This window comes from Erythrolamprus reginae, chromosome 1 (genome assembly GCF_031021105.1).
Source record: "Erythrolamprus reginae isolate rEryReg1 chromosome 1, rEryReg1.hap1, whole genome shotgun sequence".
Classification (NCBI taxonomy): Eukaryota; Metazoa; Chordata; class Lepidosauria; order Squamata; family Dipsadidae; genus Erythrolamprus; species Erythrolamprus reginae.
In genome coordinates this window covers 291,356,029-291,368,860 of record NC_091950.1, presented here as the reverse complement: position 1 = coordinate 291,368,860, position 12,832 = coordinate 291,356,029, and the positions used below count along the sequence as shown (strand labels likewise).

The window sequence follows — 12,832 nt, the reverse complement described above, 5'->3', positions numbered from 1 at the left end:
GGGCAGCCAGAGGTGGTATTTGCCAGTTTTCTGAACTACTCAAAATGTCAGCTACCATTTCTCCAAACTATTCAAAATTTCCACTGCTGGTTCTCCAGAACCTGTCAGAACCTACTGGATTTCACCCCTGCCTTTGATGCATTAGAATAAGGCAGTGTTTCCCAACCTTGGCAACTTGAAGATATTTGGACTTCAACTCGCAGAATTCCCCAGCCAGCATCTGCTGGCTGAGGAATTTTGGGAGTTGAAGTCCAAATATCTTCAAGTTGCCAAGGTTGGGAAACACTGGAATAAGGCATTAACATCAAACCTCAACGTGCCTTATCTTTCATTTGTTCTTCTTTTCTTTTCTCTTTTCTATGCAGTCACCTCTTCCTCTTAATCAACCTCTTCTTCCTTTTTTACTATTGCTTCTGGAAAGAAGGAAGTTTGTATACATGTGTCTGTGTTTGTGTGAGAGAATCCTGATGCCAGGATACTGAAACCATCCTATATATCAGTCAGTTGCTAAACATTTGAATTTTGATCATGTGACTACGGGGATGCAATGGTCATAAATGTGAAAAATATACGTATATTAGTCACTTTTTTCAGTTCCTTTGTAACTTCGAGTAGTCGTTAAACAAATTGTTGTAGGTCTAGAACTACCTGTATTTCAATCAATAAGGACCACAAAATCAACTAATTGTAGGACCTATCAGTGCAAATCTTATGTTTTATGTGTAATGAAAACTTTATATGAGTTAAAAATGCGTATGTTTATATTAGCTCTTGCTTACAATGCAAGTAATGTAAAATTAACCTATCCTACCTTTCTTTGACATTTTATGAAGTTTAGAATTTGGGCGAGTAACTGTTCTTGATTGTAGCATTCAGTGTCTTTATGTTGAATTCCAAGAATGTGTGACAAATAAATTAATCTGCAAATGTTCAAATGTTTAGATCAAAACACGTAGAACAGGTCAGATTTGGAATTTATGAAGAATTTATGACTACAGAAATAGAGCCAGTGTTACTACAGAAATAAATTATGTAGTTCTGTGGACTGATGCTCTGCAATCAGTTGTTAATAAAGAAATTTGATTTATTTTTTACATTTTTAAATTAGTATATGTCTGTGCTTCAATCCTTCAGTTAATAAAAATATATCCTGTTTTTGACCCCAAAAGAGCCCCGAAAGCAAGTTTATAATCCGAACACAACCAAATATGTATGTAAAAAGAAAATCCAACAAAGAGACAAATAAAAACTGAATAAAATTAAAAACTGACCATTGGAAGGAAGAAAAAAATCAATAACTCCTTCCATATTTCCCCTGTAGAGAAGAAGAGTTTCATTGCTTAGAAGTGGATGATAATTAAGCAAAGGGGCAGATCATTTTTCAGTATTTCTCATAAGGTTAATTTCATTAACAAAACTCAGTATTTCTTTCTTTTGTCTTAAAATAAATAAAATCTTTCTCAATGTTGTTTTTGCTTTTAAAATTACCTTTTTATCTGTTTATATAAGCTACCTCCCCCCATGTTTCTGCTTTAGGAGTTAACAGAATGCTCATTGTTATCTTTTCAATTCCACATGGGTGGAAGGCTGCATTTCATTTAATTAGAGTTCATTACAAAAGAGCGCCTTTTTCCTGTTGCATTGTTGAGCCATACTGAACCTCTGGAATTTTTAATGACTCCAGCTACCTTTTAGAAGGTCAGAAGATTGAGTGATTGGTACTGCTTTAATAAAAACTTTTCCCCCCTCTAAACAAGAACTGTTCTGGAAAGTCCTTAGTAGCTCCATCTCCATGTAAATGAACACTGTAAATTGTGCAGTGAGAATGAGGGTGGAAAGGAATTAAAATAATTCCAATAAATGGTTTAATTTATGCCTCAGCAGTTAAGCATGCTCCTGGTTAACAGAAATACCCTTCGGCTACACAGGATTTTGGAGGGTTGTAGGGCACTCATTTGCACATAAATAGCCATTAACTGATAAATTCCCAAAGGTCTCCTGTTGCATGCTAGTGGTTTTGACCTACTTAGCTAGCTTAAATTTGTTTTACAGAATTATTATAATTCTATCCTTGGCACTTAAACTTTGTGATTAATGCATGCCTCACAATACAATTAAACTATAATTACACAGATTTACAGTTTGCTATCATGGTGTTATTGTTATTACAAAAGAGCTGGGTTTGGCAAATATTAGAAGAATTAGGGTTCCGATACCCATCGCTTTGCAGTTATTAAGTGATTATGTTAAATGGGACTCCTTTACTTCCGAAGGAGAAGTGGGCAAGAGGTGAAACATTAACATATCAGACAGCTTTAAAGTGATAGTGCGGAAGCTATAAAGTAATTTCTGTCACATAGCTAAATTGAATTGGATGTTACTGTGTCTCTTCAAACCAGAGAGAGAAAGACGCTGTTGAATTTTGTGACTTCAGATCTTTTTGTAAAGGAGTTTAAATGTAGACATTAGGTTAGCAGGGATGATTATTTTGAGCTGTGTTGTAGTGAAGCTTTTAGAGTTGCCAACATTCAGTTGAATCCTGTGGTGGATCTAGTCAAACAAGAACCCTGATCCACTCACTGCTAAATCCGATTGAAGAATGATCTGAATTGTTCAGGCTGCATTCAGCCCAAATATACCAGAGGGGTAGATTAAGATTAATGAGAAGGGTATGTTTGTTATAGCTGTCTACACTGGGTCAGTGGCAATTTGCAGCATCTGTAATACACATCTGACCTGACCTCTCTGCCCTTTAATACGTGTCTGGCTTGCATGGCTGCTTTGTGACAGCTCATGGAAATTAATATAGACATGAAGTAGCATTTGCCACTTACTCTTTTGAGTATTGTGCCACATATTTAGATTTTTTTCAGCATAACTATGATTATAATTCTACCAGCAAGATTCTTCACTTTGATTTGTACAATTTATTGCCTGCATTTGTGGGGGGAATATTAAGAAAAAGAAAAACTGCTTTATTGTTATTGAAATGATTTTGTACTTATCTGAGATTGTTAGATTAGGATCTTCAGATCTCTTACTAAGTATAAAAGCACATATAATGGTGGTATCAACCATTCATTCACATGCACATATGTTGGAGGAACGAAAAGATGAGAATAGCTACAACACTGGGAATACTGATAGCTCTTCAGACACATGGCAAATGTGGAGAAATTTTAGTCCCAGTTCTAAAAAAAATAGTCAAGCTAATGAGTATTATGATTTTCTTGGAAACAATACATATGTGATATGTCTTTTTTCCCCCAACTTTCAAGTCTAGATTACAACTTTCAGATTTTCTGGTAGCCTACCAAATTTCTAACTGGGTCTGATATGTCTTGGTTTATTAAAATTATGTCAAAGCCAACTAGATGCAGCCACGTGCTGTAGTCTAGAATAACGATGCCCAAACTTCTCTCTCTCTTTCTCTCTGTCTCTCACTCTCCTCCTCCCTCCCTCCCTCTCTCTCTCCCTCCCTCTCTCTTTCTCTCTCTCTCTCTGCGTGTGTGTGTGTTGTATGTGTGTCTGGTAAGCATAAGTATATGTGCCCTCCACTCATGCAAATGGAGAGAGGGAAGGTGGCAGAGAGGGAGATATCTCAAAAATACTGCAGTATGTACCCATAGTTTTTGGGTTACAATGGCAGTTGGGACCAGAATTGCCATTAATAAGCATTGTTATTGTAAAGTACAGTGTCAAATGACTGCATTGCTTAACAACAGCAACCCAAGCAGTCCTAGTTACTGTTATAACTTTAAGACGTGCAGGTCATTAAGCAGTAAGCAACAGGAGTTACAGGCAGTGATGGGCTACAAATTTTTTACGACCACACACTGTGGGTGTATGCATTTTGTTTCAACATCTTTCAGTGCAAATTGGGTGCTCTGGGGTGGAGCTCCAAATTTTGCTACCGGTACTGCATACCTGACCGTACCCGTAGGAACCCATCACTGGTTCCAGGTAAAGAGCATGGGGGTACCACAGAGGGGTGGAAGAGAGCCTGATTGGTCCAACATAACCTGTACATGTGGTGGAGGTGCTATAGTGTAGCAGCCAAGGGAAGGAGGGCATGGGTGGCTGAGGCAGAAAGGGCACTATTATTTTTTATTATTATTATTATTATTATTATTATTATTATTATTATTATTTATTAGATTTGTATGCCGCCCCTCTCCATAGACTTGCACTATGCGTGCAAAGAGAGGCTATGGGAAGGAGAATACAGTGTGCTGCAGCTGAAAACCAGGGGGAATTTACCAGAATGACATGTGGCTTTACTTGGCACTTGCCCCACTAGGTTTGTTTGAAAACTGGCAGCAAAGTTTATTTATCTATGTATTTATTTATTCGGCTTCTATGCCGCCCAATCCCGAAGGACTCAAGGGGGCTTACAATGGTGACCAGGTGACCATGGGATATGTGCCAAATGCCTAAATTGCAATTTTATGATGGGAGGTGTCTAGAATGGGCAGGACTTAGAAGATCAGAGCAAATTTTGAGGACCGGTCTTATCACTCGATCAGCACGAAGCCTCTCTGTAAATTAATGGTTCATCCTGAACTGCAAATAAAAAATAAAAAATATAAGTGCTAACCGAAAGAGGAAATGGTCATCATATAAGAGCAAGTTTCCAGAAGTACCTGGTAATAGGTTGCCCTCCCAGAAATAGAAAATAGCCTGCAATACTAAGAGTACTAATGAATTCCACAATCCATTGATATCTTTGGCTCAGCTCAAGCTATAAGCAAACTTTCACAAAGAGAGGGGAATTTATGATACATTTGTCACATCCAGCCAGCAGTGCTGCTGTTAATACATCTGCTTGCTTGGTGGTTTTCCTTGATCCTGTGGAGTGAAAGGACAGGAGGATCAGCTCAGGTCTAAATGAGATTACAGCTAGTTCGACAGCTTATCTGGTCTAATGCCAACTAGTGTGGCTTTGCACATCCTAAGGGGTTTACAACAGAAACTGTTTATTGGGTATCATCAGTTTACTCAACACAAGCAGGCTAATCCTCCTCAGTCTCAGCATGTTGCAAAATTGTGTGCGAGTCCAAACCAAGAGCAAGTATAGCCAGAGGCTTGAACGCCCATTGTCTTGCTTTGTATTGATTTCCCCATCCTTTCTTTCAGATTCATTCAAAGTCGGTAAAAATAAAACCAATAAACAACCCTATCGCGAGCAAAAGGTTAATCTGACCTAAAAATCTGACAAAAGTATCCGTTAACCCTGAAAAAAAGATGGTAGCTTTTCTTAGCAATTACTGTCACCCCAAATTCCAGGAAGTGTATATACAGTGTGCATGTTTTTGTGTATTCACATGCACTCTGCAGTGTTTGTATTAGTAGACTACGGCAGTGTTTCCCAACCTTGGCAACTTGAAGATATTTGGACTTCAACTCCCAGAATTCCCCAGTTGAAGTCCAGATCTCTTAGAGTTGCCAAGGATGGGAAACACTGGACTCTACGGTACTAACTTGCCTCAACTTAAAAATTTAGACTATCATTAGTTGTCTCAGGTAATTTCCCTCCCACTTCATTTATATGTCATATTTATTTATAAATCTGAATTTTTGATGCTGCTTAAACCTGAAAATTAAATGACAATATAATGCCACTTTGTATAGTATTTGTGGCTCTCTCAAATTTTCTATCTGACATGAAATCACTATAAGTTCCCTCTGTTTTGGTTTATTGTTTTTTTTAAAGAGTAATGTAGCTCTTATTTCTAGCAGGGTCAGAGGCTGGTTTTTCAGTATAAGATTCTTCATAACAGAAGATGACTCTCTCATCTTTGCAGCACAAACCCCAATCATAAAACCAGAAGATGAGCTGGTCATGTTGGGCAAAGAGAACCAGCCATTTTTGCTTCTACTTAGATTTCTGTGGAAATTCTCAATCCTCCACGTCATGGTTGTCCCAGAAATGTTTTTTTGTTGTTGTTTTTCAAAAGGCAATTGGACTTTCTTTGTTTTTTTCTTGAAGATGTTTCATTTCTGATCCAAGAGGCTTCTTCAGTTCTTCAGAGTATATATTTTCACAGCCCTCTTTTTGACTCGTGCAGTATACAGGTCCTCAATGGAAGGCAGTTCATTTGTAAACGAACACACCCTATATAGTTTCTTGTTATGCAGAACATTTACAGGGTGTGTTCCAAAAGTAATGCAATTATTTTTTAAGTAATTTATTGAACAGATTTGCACAAACACCTAAAATTCTTAAAAGTACTGTCCTTGGGCCTCTACACATTTTTTCCCAGCGACTCTGCCATGACCTGAAAGGCATCTTCAGGGACCTCTCACAAGGTCTTTGTCACGGCTGATTGGATCTCTTCTATGGGCGAAAAGTGGGTTCCTTTCAGGGCTGGGAACAAAAAGAAGTCTGCTGGGGCGATATTAGGACTATAGGGGAGGGCAGCGTTGGCATCTGGTGTTTGGCCAGGAGCTCACAGACTCGTAGTGTGTTGTGGCAAGGCGCGTTTTTCGTCCATAGAAGAGATCCAATCAGCTGTGACAAAGACCTTGCGAGAGGTCCCTGAAGACGCCTTCCAGGGTGCATACCGGTCATGGCAGAGTTGCTGGAAAAAAATGTGTAGAGGCCCAAGGACAGTACTTTGAAGAATTTTAAGTGTTTGTACAAATCTGTTCAATAAATTACTTCTTTTAAAAATTGCATTACTTTTGGACACACCCTGTATTCCTCATTCTACATATGATCATAAATTGAGGATCCAATTCTGGAAAGCTGTTTTGAATTTAAGATGGCTGTTTTAGTTTTATGATTTCCAAAGCATATATCTATTTTTGAAAATATTGCCACAGTTTCCCTACATTAAGCCTTCAGCTATATTGTAACTCATAGGAGTCTCCATCTATAAAATCTGTAGTGTTCTTGGCATTCTCTGAGTTTGGTTGTTTGCATGCAAAATGTTTCATTATCTGATCAGGTAACATCATTAGTGCTAGTTAGTGTGACTTTGCTATTTACCTCTTAGTTTCTTCTGTTCGAATGTGTAAAATCTGTTTATTTTATAAAAGAAGGTGTATCAGCATAAAATATCTAGATTGCAGCAAAAAGAAAACTAATAAGTCTCAGTCACAAAATTCTGGCAGTACAGTTATATTTCTTATAATTGAGATTATTTTCTGTAGATAATTTGGATTGTTGGGAAATGTTGGAATGTTAAATCCAAAAGTGTTTTAAGTGATAGGCAAGTTGACAAGTTTTAGAGTAATGATAATGTGGAAATACATTCATGTTTATATAATTTTAAAAATCTAAATTAGTCTTAACATTTTACATTCTACAAATATTATGCCGTTTTAAAGTATATTTCCAGAGAAAATTATATGCTGCTTAAACCTGTAATGTCTCTTTCATACATCTTTACTAAATATGTATCCTCTTAACTGCATGGTGAATGTGTTGTGACAAGCTGATAAGATTTTTTTTACATGGTATTTTAAGTTTTCTTATGACAAGAATTTGCAAACGTCTATATCAGTTAGTTACCAAAGACATGTCACAATAATGCCTCTTTAATTTTCTTATTTCTGTTGGTTAGCTGAAGAGCATGATACATACATGCATACACACACACACACACACACACGTGTGTGTGTGTGTGTGTATCAATTATAAATTTCATCCTTTTCTAATAGAATAGATTGAATAAAATAGAATAGAATAGAAATGTATTGGCCACGTGTGATTGTACACAAAAGGAATTTGTCTTGGTGCATATGCTCTCAGTGAACATAAAAGAAAAGTTTGTTAAGAATCATAAGATACAATACTTAATGATAGTCTGGGTTCAAATAAGCAATCAAATCATATTAGAAACCAGTCAACATAAGTTCTAAGAGTACAAGCAACAAAGTTACGGTCATACAGTCATTTGTGGGAGGAAATGGGTGATGGGAATGATGAGAAGATTAATAGTAGTGTAGACTTAATAAATACACAGTGTTGAGCAAATTATTTCTTTAGCAGAATTATGGCATTTGGAGAAAAACTATTCTTGTATCTAGTTGTTGTGGTGTGCAGTTCTCTATAGCATTGTTTTGAGGGTAGGAGTTGAAGCAGTTTGTGTCCAGGATGTGAGGTGTCTGTAAATATTTTCACAGTCCTCTTTTTAACTCGTGCAATATACTGGTCTTCAATGGAAGGCAGGTTGGTAGCAATTGTTTTTTCTGCAGTTCTAATTATCCTCTGAAGTCTGTGTTGGTCTTGTTGGATGGCAGAACCGAACCAGATAGTTATAGAGGTGCAGATGACAGACTCAATGATTCCTCTCTAGAACTGTATCAGCAGCTCCTTGGGCAGTTTGAGCTTTCTGAGTTGGCACAGAAAAAAACATTCTTTGTTATGCTTTCTTGATGACATTTTTGATGTTAGGTGTCCATTTTAGATCTTGCGACATGGTTGAACCTAGAAATTTGAAGGTCTCTACTGTTTATACTGTGTTATCTAGTATTGTAAGAGATGGAAGTATGGGCAGATTTCTCCTAAAGTCTACCACCATTTCTACAGTTTTGAGTGTATCCAATTCCAGATTGTTCCATTCGTACCATAAGGTTAGTTGTTCAATCTCCAGTCTGTATGCGGATTCATCATTGTTTTGAATGAGTTTGATCACTGTGAACTTCAGTAGTTTAACAGATGGATCGTTAGAGATGCAGTCATTGGTATACAGTGTTCCCTCGATTTTCGCGGGGGATGCGTTCCAAGACCGCCCGCGAAAGTCGAATTTCCGTGAAGTAGAGATGCGGAAGTAAATACACCATTTTTGGCTATGGACAGTATCACAACCCATCCCTTAACACTTAAAACCCCTAAATTACCATTTCCCATTCCCTTAACAACCATTTACTCACCATTATTACTGGTACTCACCATTGAATAAGACACTTAGTGATCCTGATATTTATAAACATAATTATTTATTAACAATAATTATTTTTTTGTTATTTATTTGCAAAAATTATTAGTTTGGCGATGACATATGACATCATCGGGCAGGAAAAAACGTGGTATAGAAAAAAACCTGCAAAGTGTTTTTTAATTAATATTTTTTGAAAAACCGTGCTATAGGCTATTCGCAAAGTTCGAACCTGCAAAAATCGAGGGAACACTGTATATGAGAGAAGTGGAGAGAGCACACGGCCTTTGGGAGGGATGCTATGCTAAATGTACAGGTACTTGATATGATTCTGCTTACCTTCACCTGCTGCTTCCTGTTTGTTAGGAAGCTTATGATACACGTTCAAGTATGTTCAGGTAACGCTAGGTGGTTCAGCTTAGAAGAGTGTCTGGAATGGTGGTATTGAATGCTGACCTAAAGCCTACACAGGGGACCCTTGTGTAGGTCTTTGGAGTTTCAAGATGTTGTAGGGTGCAGTACAGAGCCTTATTAACAGCATACTGAGCACATTGCAGAGGGTCTAACAGTGGATCTGTGATGTTTTTCAAGTGGGACAGCACTAGCCTTTCAAAGATTTTCATAACTCCAGATGTTATAGCAAGTGGTTTGTAATCATTCAGTTCCTTGATGGAAGGCTTTTCAGAATAGCTTCTTTTTGCTGCTCTGATCTCCCTTGTTAATACATTTCTGGCCTGATTGTGCAGCATTTTATCACCTTTTCTATAGGCTTCCTCTTTGGAATGACATAGCTGCTTAAGTTTAGCTGTGAACCAAGATTTGTTGTTGTATATTAACAAGTTCCTGGTTTTTGTTGTGAAAAAGAGGCAGATTACAAGAAAAGTAACCATTTGCCTGTGAATAAGATCCAAAGGGTTACATGCATGTTTGATGCATGCACTAACATGTATGTATGTATTTTTGACAAGAAAAGTAACCATTTGCCTGTGAATAAGATCCAAAGGGTTACATGCAAGTTTGATGCTTGCACTAACATGTATGTATATATTTTTGTCTTAAGGGGCATATTCCTTGAGGGACTCACTATAAAGTAAAATTTCCTTTGCTTTGAATTTGATTCCTGATAATACTGCAGATTCTACAGTAGTATTTAAAATAGTGCAGAAGTAATTCACCCATGTCTTCATTTGACTTCTCATTCAAACTAATAATCTTGGGCCTCTTCCATTAAAGTAATACCTAGGTCTGAGGTTGCAGTATAGCTTGATTCTGTCCCTGAAGAAGTTTTTGCAGCTTCTGGTACCCCTTGAAAAACTATTAATTAATTGTTATTAATCAAGTTTAATTATCCTAACCACAATTGTATAATTAATAGAAAATATTTGAAATTGCATTTTTTTAATATTAGTATTGAATACAAATAGATATTTTATTGATAAGTTAACTTTTCTGTATTGATCTAAATAGAATTAGTTTTTTCACTTTTGTATTAAGAAGACTTCTATAATAAGAGGAGCAATGGTAGCTCCTACATATGTTAAATGTTGTTTGTTTTGTTTGTCTCATATTTTAAAAAATCAATTAAAATTATTCAAAATAAGGGGGGGGAGAAAAACTACTCCTGAAGTTGGGACAATAATTTTAAAAAAGCATATTTTATGAAGCTGTTATGCAAAAAAAAAAAAAGAATATGCAAGTATTTATACATATACAGCTACCTAGTGGTTAATTTTTTGCAAATTTTCCAATAGAGAAATTAATATGCCATTTTAAACACAAAAATTAATTAATATCTCTATCTCTATTATCTATTATTTGTCTGTCTGTCATCTATTTAATATCCATGTTCCATAATTCTAAAAAGTATAAAATTTAGTCAATAGGTACATTCTGAGTTTCTTTATATATTTGCTAGGAGCTAAAGAGCCCCCTTACAAATTCAGTTAAAGGTAGTTTTTTAAATCCATCATTAGATTTAGGGCTGATTTTTAATTTCAAGTACCTAAATAGTTACTGTATATTAGGCCCCAAAGTGAGAGAAAAATAACCCAGATAACAGATAGTATATTGTGGTCTCTATTTATTATCCCCTTATATATTTCAGATGGTTTATTTATCAAGGAGGAGTCCATAATGTTAAATGTCAACCATAAGTCTTGTTTCTTTGACTGGTGCAGACATGCAATACAGCATCTGTTTCTATGTTGTTGTTTTTTCCTTGTGATTTTCATCACGTTTTCCTTCCTTGCGGCTGCAATTTATAATTTTATTACAAAGTCTTCTGTTTCAGGCAGATTAATGCAGTTGCCACAGATGGATAGGGCAAGAAATATATACATTGAACAATCCAAAGTGAGGGAGGAGAATAAAGAAAGAATGGCGTTTCCATAAGCTTTTTGCCTCGATGCTTTGTGTAGACCTAAACACTGCTGGATAATTAACATAACTCCAAGCAAATTATTATGACGGTAGTTGGTCCCATACAAAATAAAGTCGGCATAATAACAGTGGGGGGGGGACGACTCCATTCTTGAAGAATTGGGATAAAATTCACAACTATACAAGTCCTTTTCTGCTTTCAATCTGGTTGTCAGCTACTACCAAAAGGAGTTTGAAGACAACTGCGTTTCCTTGTAGTTTGACTCATGCCTTGTCTTTGATTTTACACTGCTGTTTGTGGAATTTAATAAAGCAAATGTAATAATGCTGCTAGTACCTTAATCTACAATCTCAATTTAGCTGACCATGAGATAAATAGGAGCAGGAATGATGGTGCATTTCTACGGATTGTTTTTAATAAGCGTGTTATTTAGCTGATCGTCCAAGAGCTGCAATGCCTCGCTTTCTAGTCTGCCAGACAAATTTATTAATGCTTCCTGCCCCTCCTCCAACTGATTCCCTGAAGACAAATCTCTATTGAGCCTTTAGAAAGTCACAACTTCCAAATTAGATTAAGTACTAGGAATTGTACTAGCAGAATCAAAGAAAATTGAATGTGTTATTGAATTCATGCCACATTGTCTCTGTAAAGGACTGACTTTAGATATAACAGGAACTTCAGTCCTTAGTTTGCTATGAGCGTTGCTGCCACATACTTGAAAAGGGTTAATCTTTGTTTGTTTGTTTGTTTCATTTATCTCTACTGAGGCCGCAAAAAGATAAATGCTTTTGAGGGCGAAAAAATATTCATAGATTTCCGTGCCTGACCCAGTTTCTATACACCATGCATAGAAAATTAACAAATCATGAAAGATTTGGCATTGGAGTGTAAGCATACTTACTTGTCATTTGATAAATACATTCGTTTTAGAACTGCCTGTTTCCCATTTGGGCCTGGCATATTAAGAGGTGCATAATTAATGGATGACATAAATAATTAACATTAACTTTACGGTGCTTAATATGCCATCATTTATCCATCAAATTGCTTGTGTGCATAAATGTCCTTCCATCAAGCTTTGAATTACGAAAGGTGATTTCTAAATCCTTAGTTTGTCTGTTGCACAACAACCATCCTCATGCATCTTAAAAAAAAAATCAATTACTCTTCCTCCCAGGGCAATAGACTTTATGGTCACATCACCTTTATTTCTTCTTAGAACAGCACACGAGCAGTTAAACCAGAGACTTCGGTTAGGGAATCCAGGCCCCAATGCACAGCTTTCATCAGTGGCGAAAGAGCACCACCTTGTTGTTGCCAAAGCTCTCTGGAGAAATTTCTTTCCCTACTTGAAGAGCCAGAGGATGGTGAAGAATCCCTCTCATCAGCTTGCAGACACAGCTGCAGGTTTGTACATCCAGGTTGACCTTGTCTTTCTTGTGACCGTGATGCATTCTTCCTGTTTCTAAATAACTTTGTTACTGGATAGAGAAGAATTTATCTGCACATTGTAAGATTCCTGTAGGCAGCCTATTGATACATGCATACACCTCAATGGGGGGGGGGA

General features: G+C 36.7%; 1 protein-coding gene across 1 annotated transcript in view; it reads left to right on the top strand.

Moving 5' to 3' along the window:
* The window catches only part of MMS22L (MMS22 like, DNA repair protein), a 104,165-nt gene that overhangs the window by 60,912 nt on the left and 30,421 nt on the right, over positions 1-12,832 (top strand). The window contains exon 15 of the mRNA XM_070764781.1: positions 12,485-12,672. Coding sequence (XP_070620882.1) covers positions 12,485-12,672 — 188 coding nt within the window. The remainder of the gene's footprint in view (positions 1-12,484; positions 12,673-12,832) is intronic.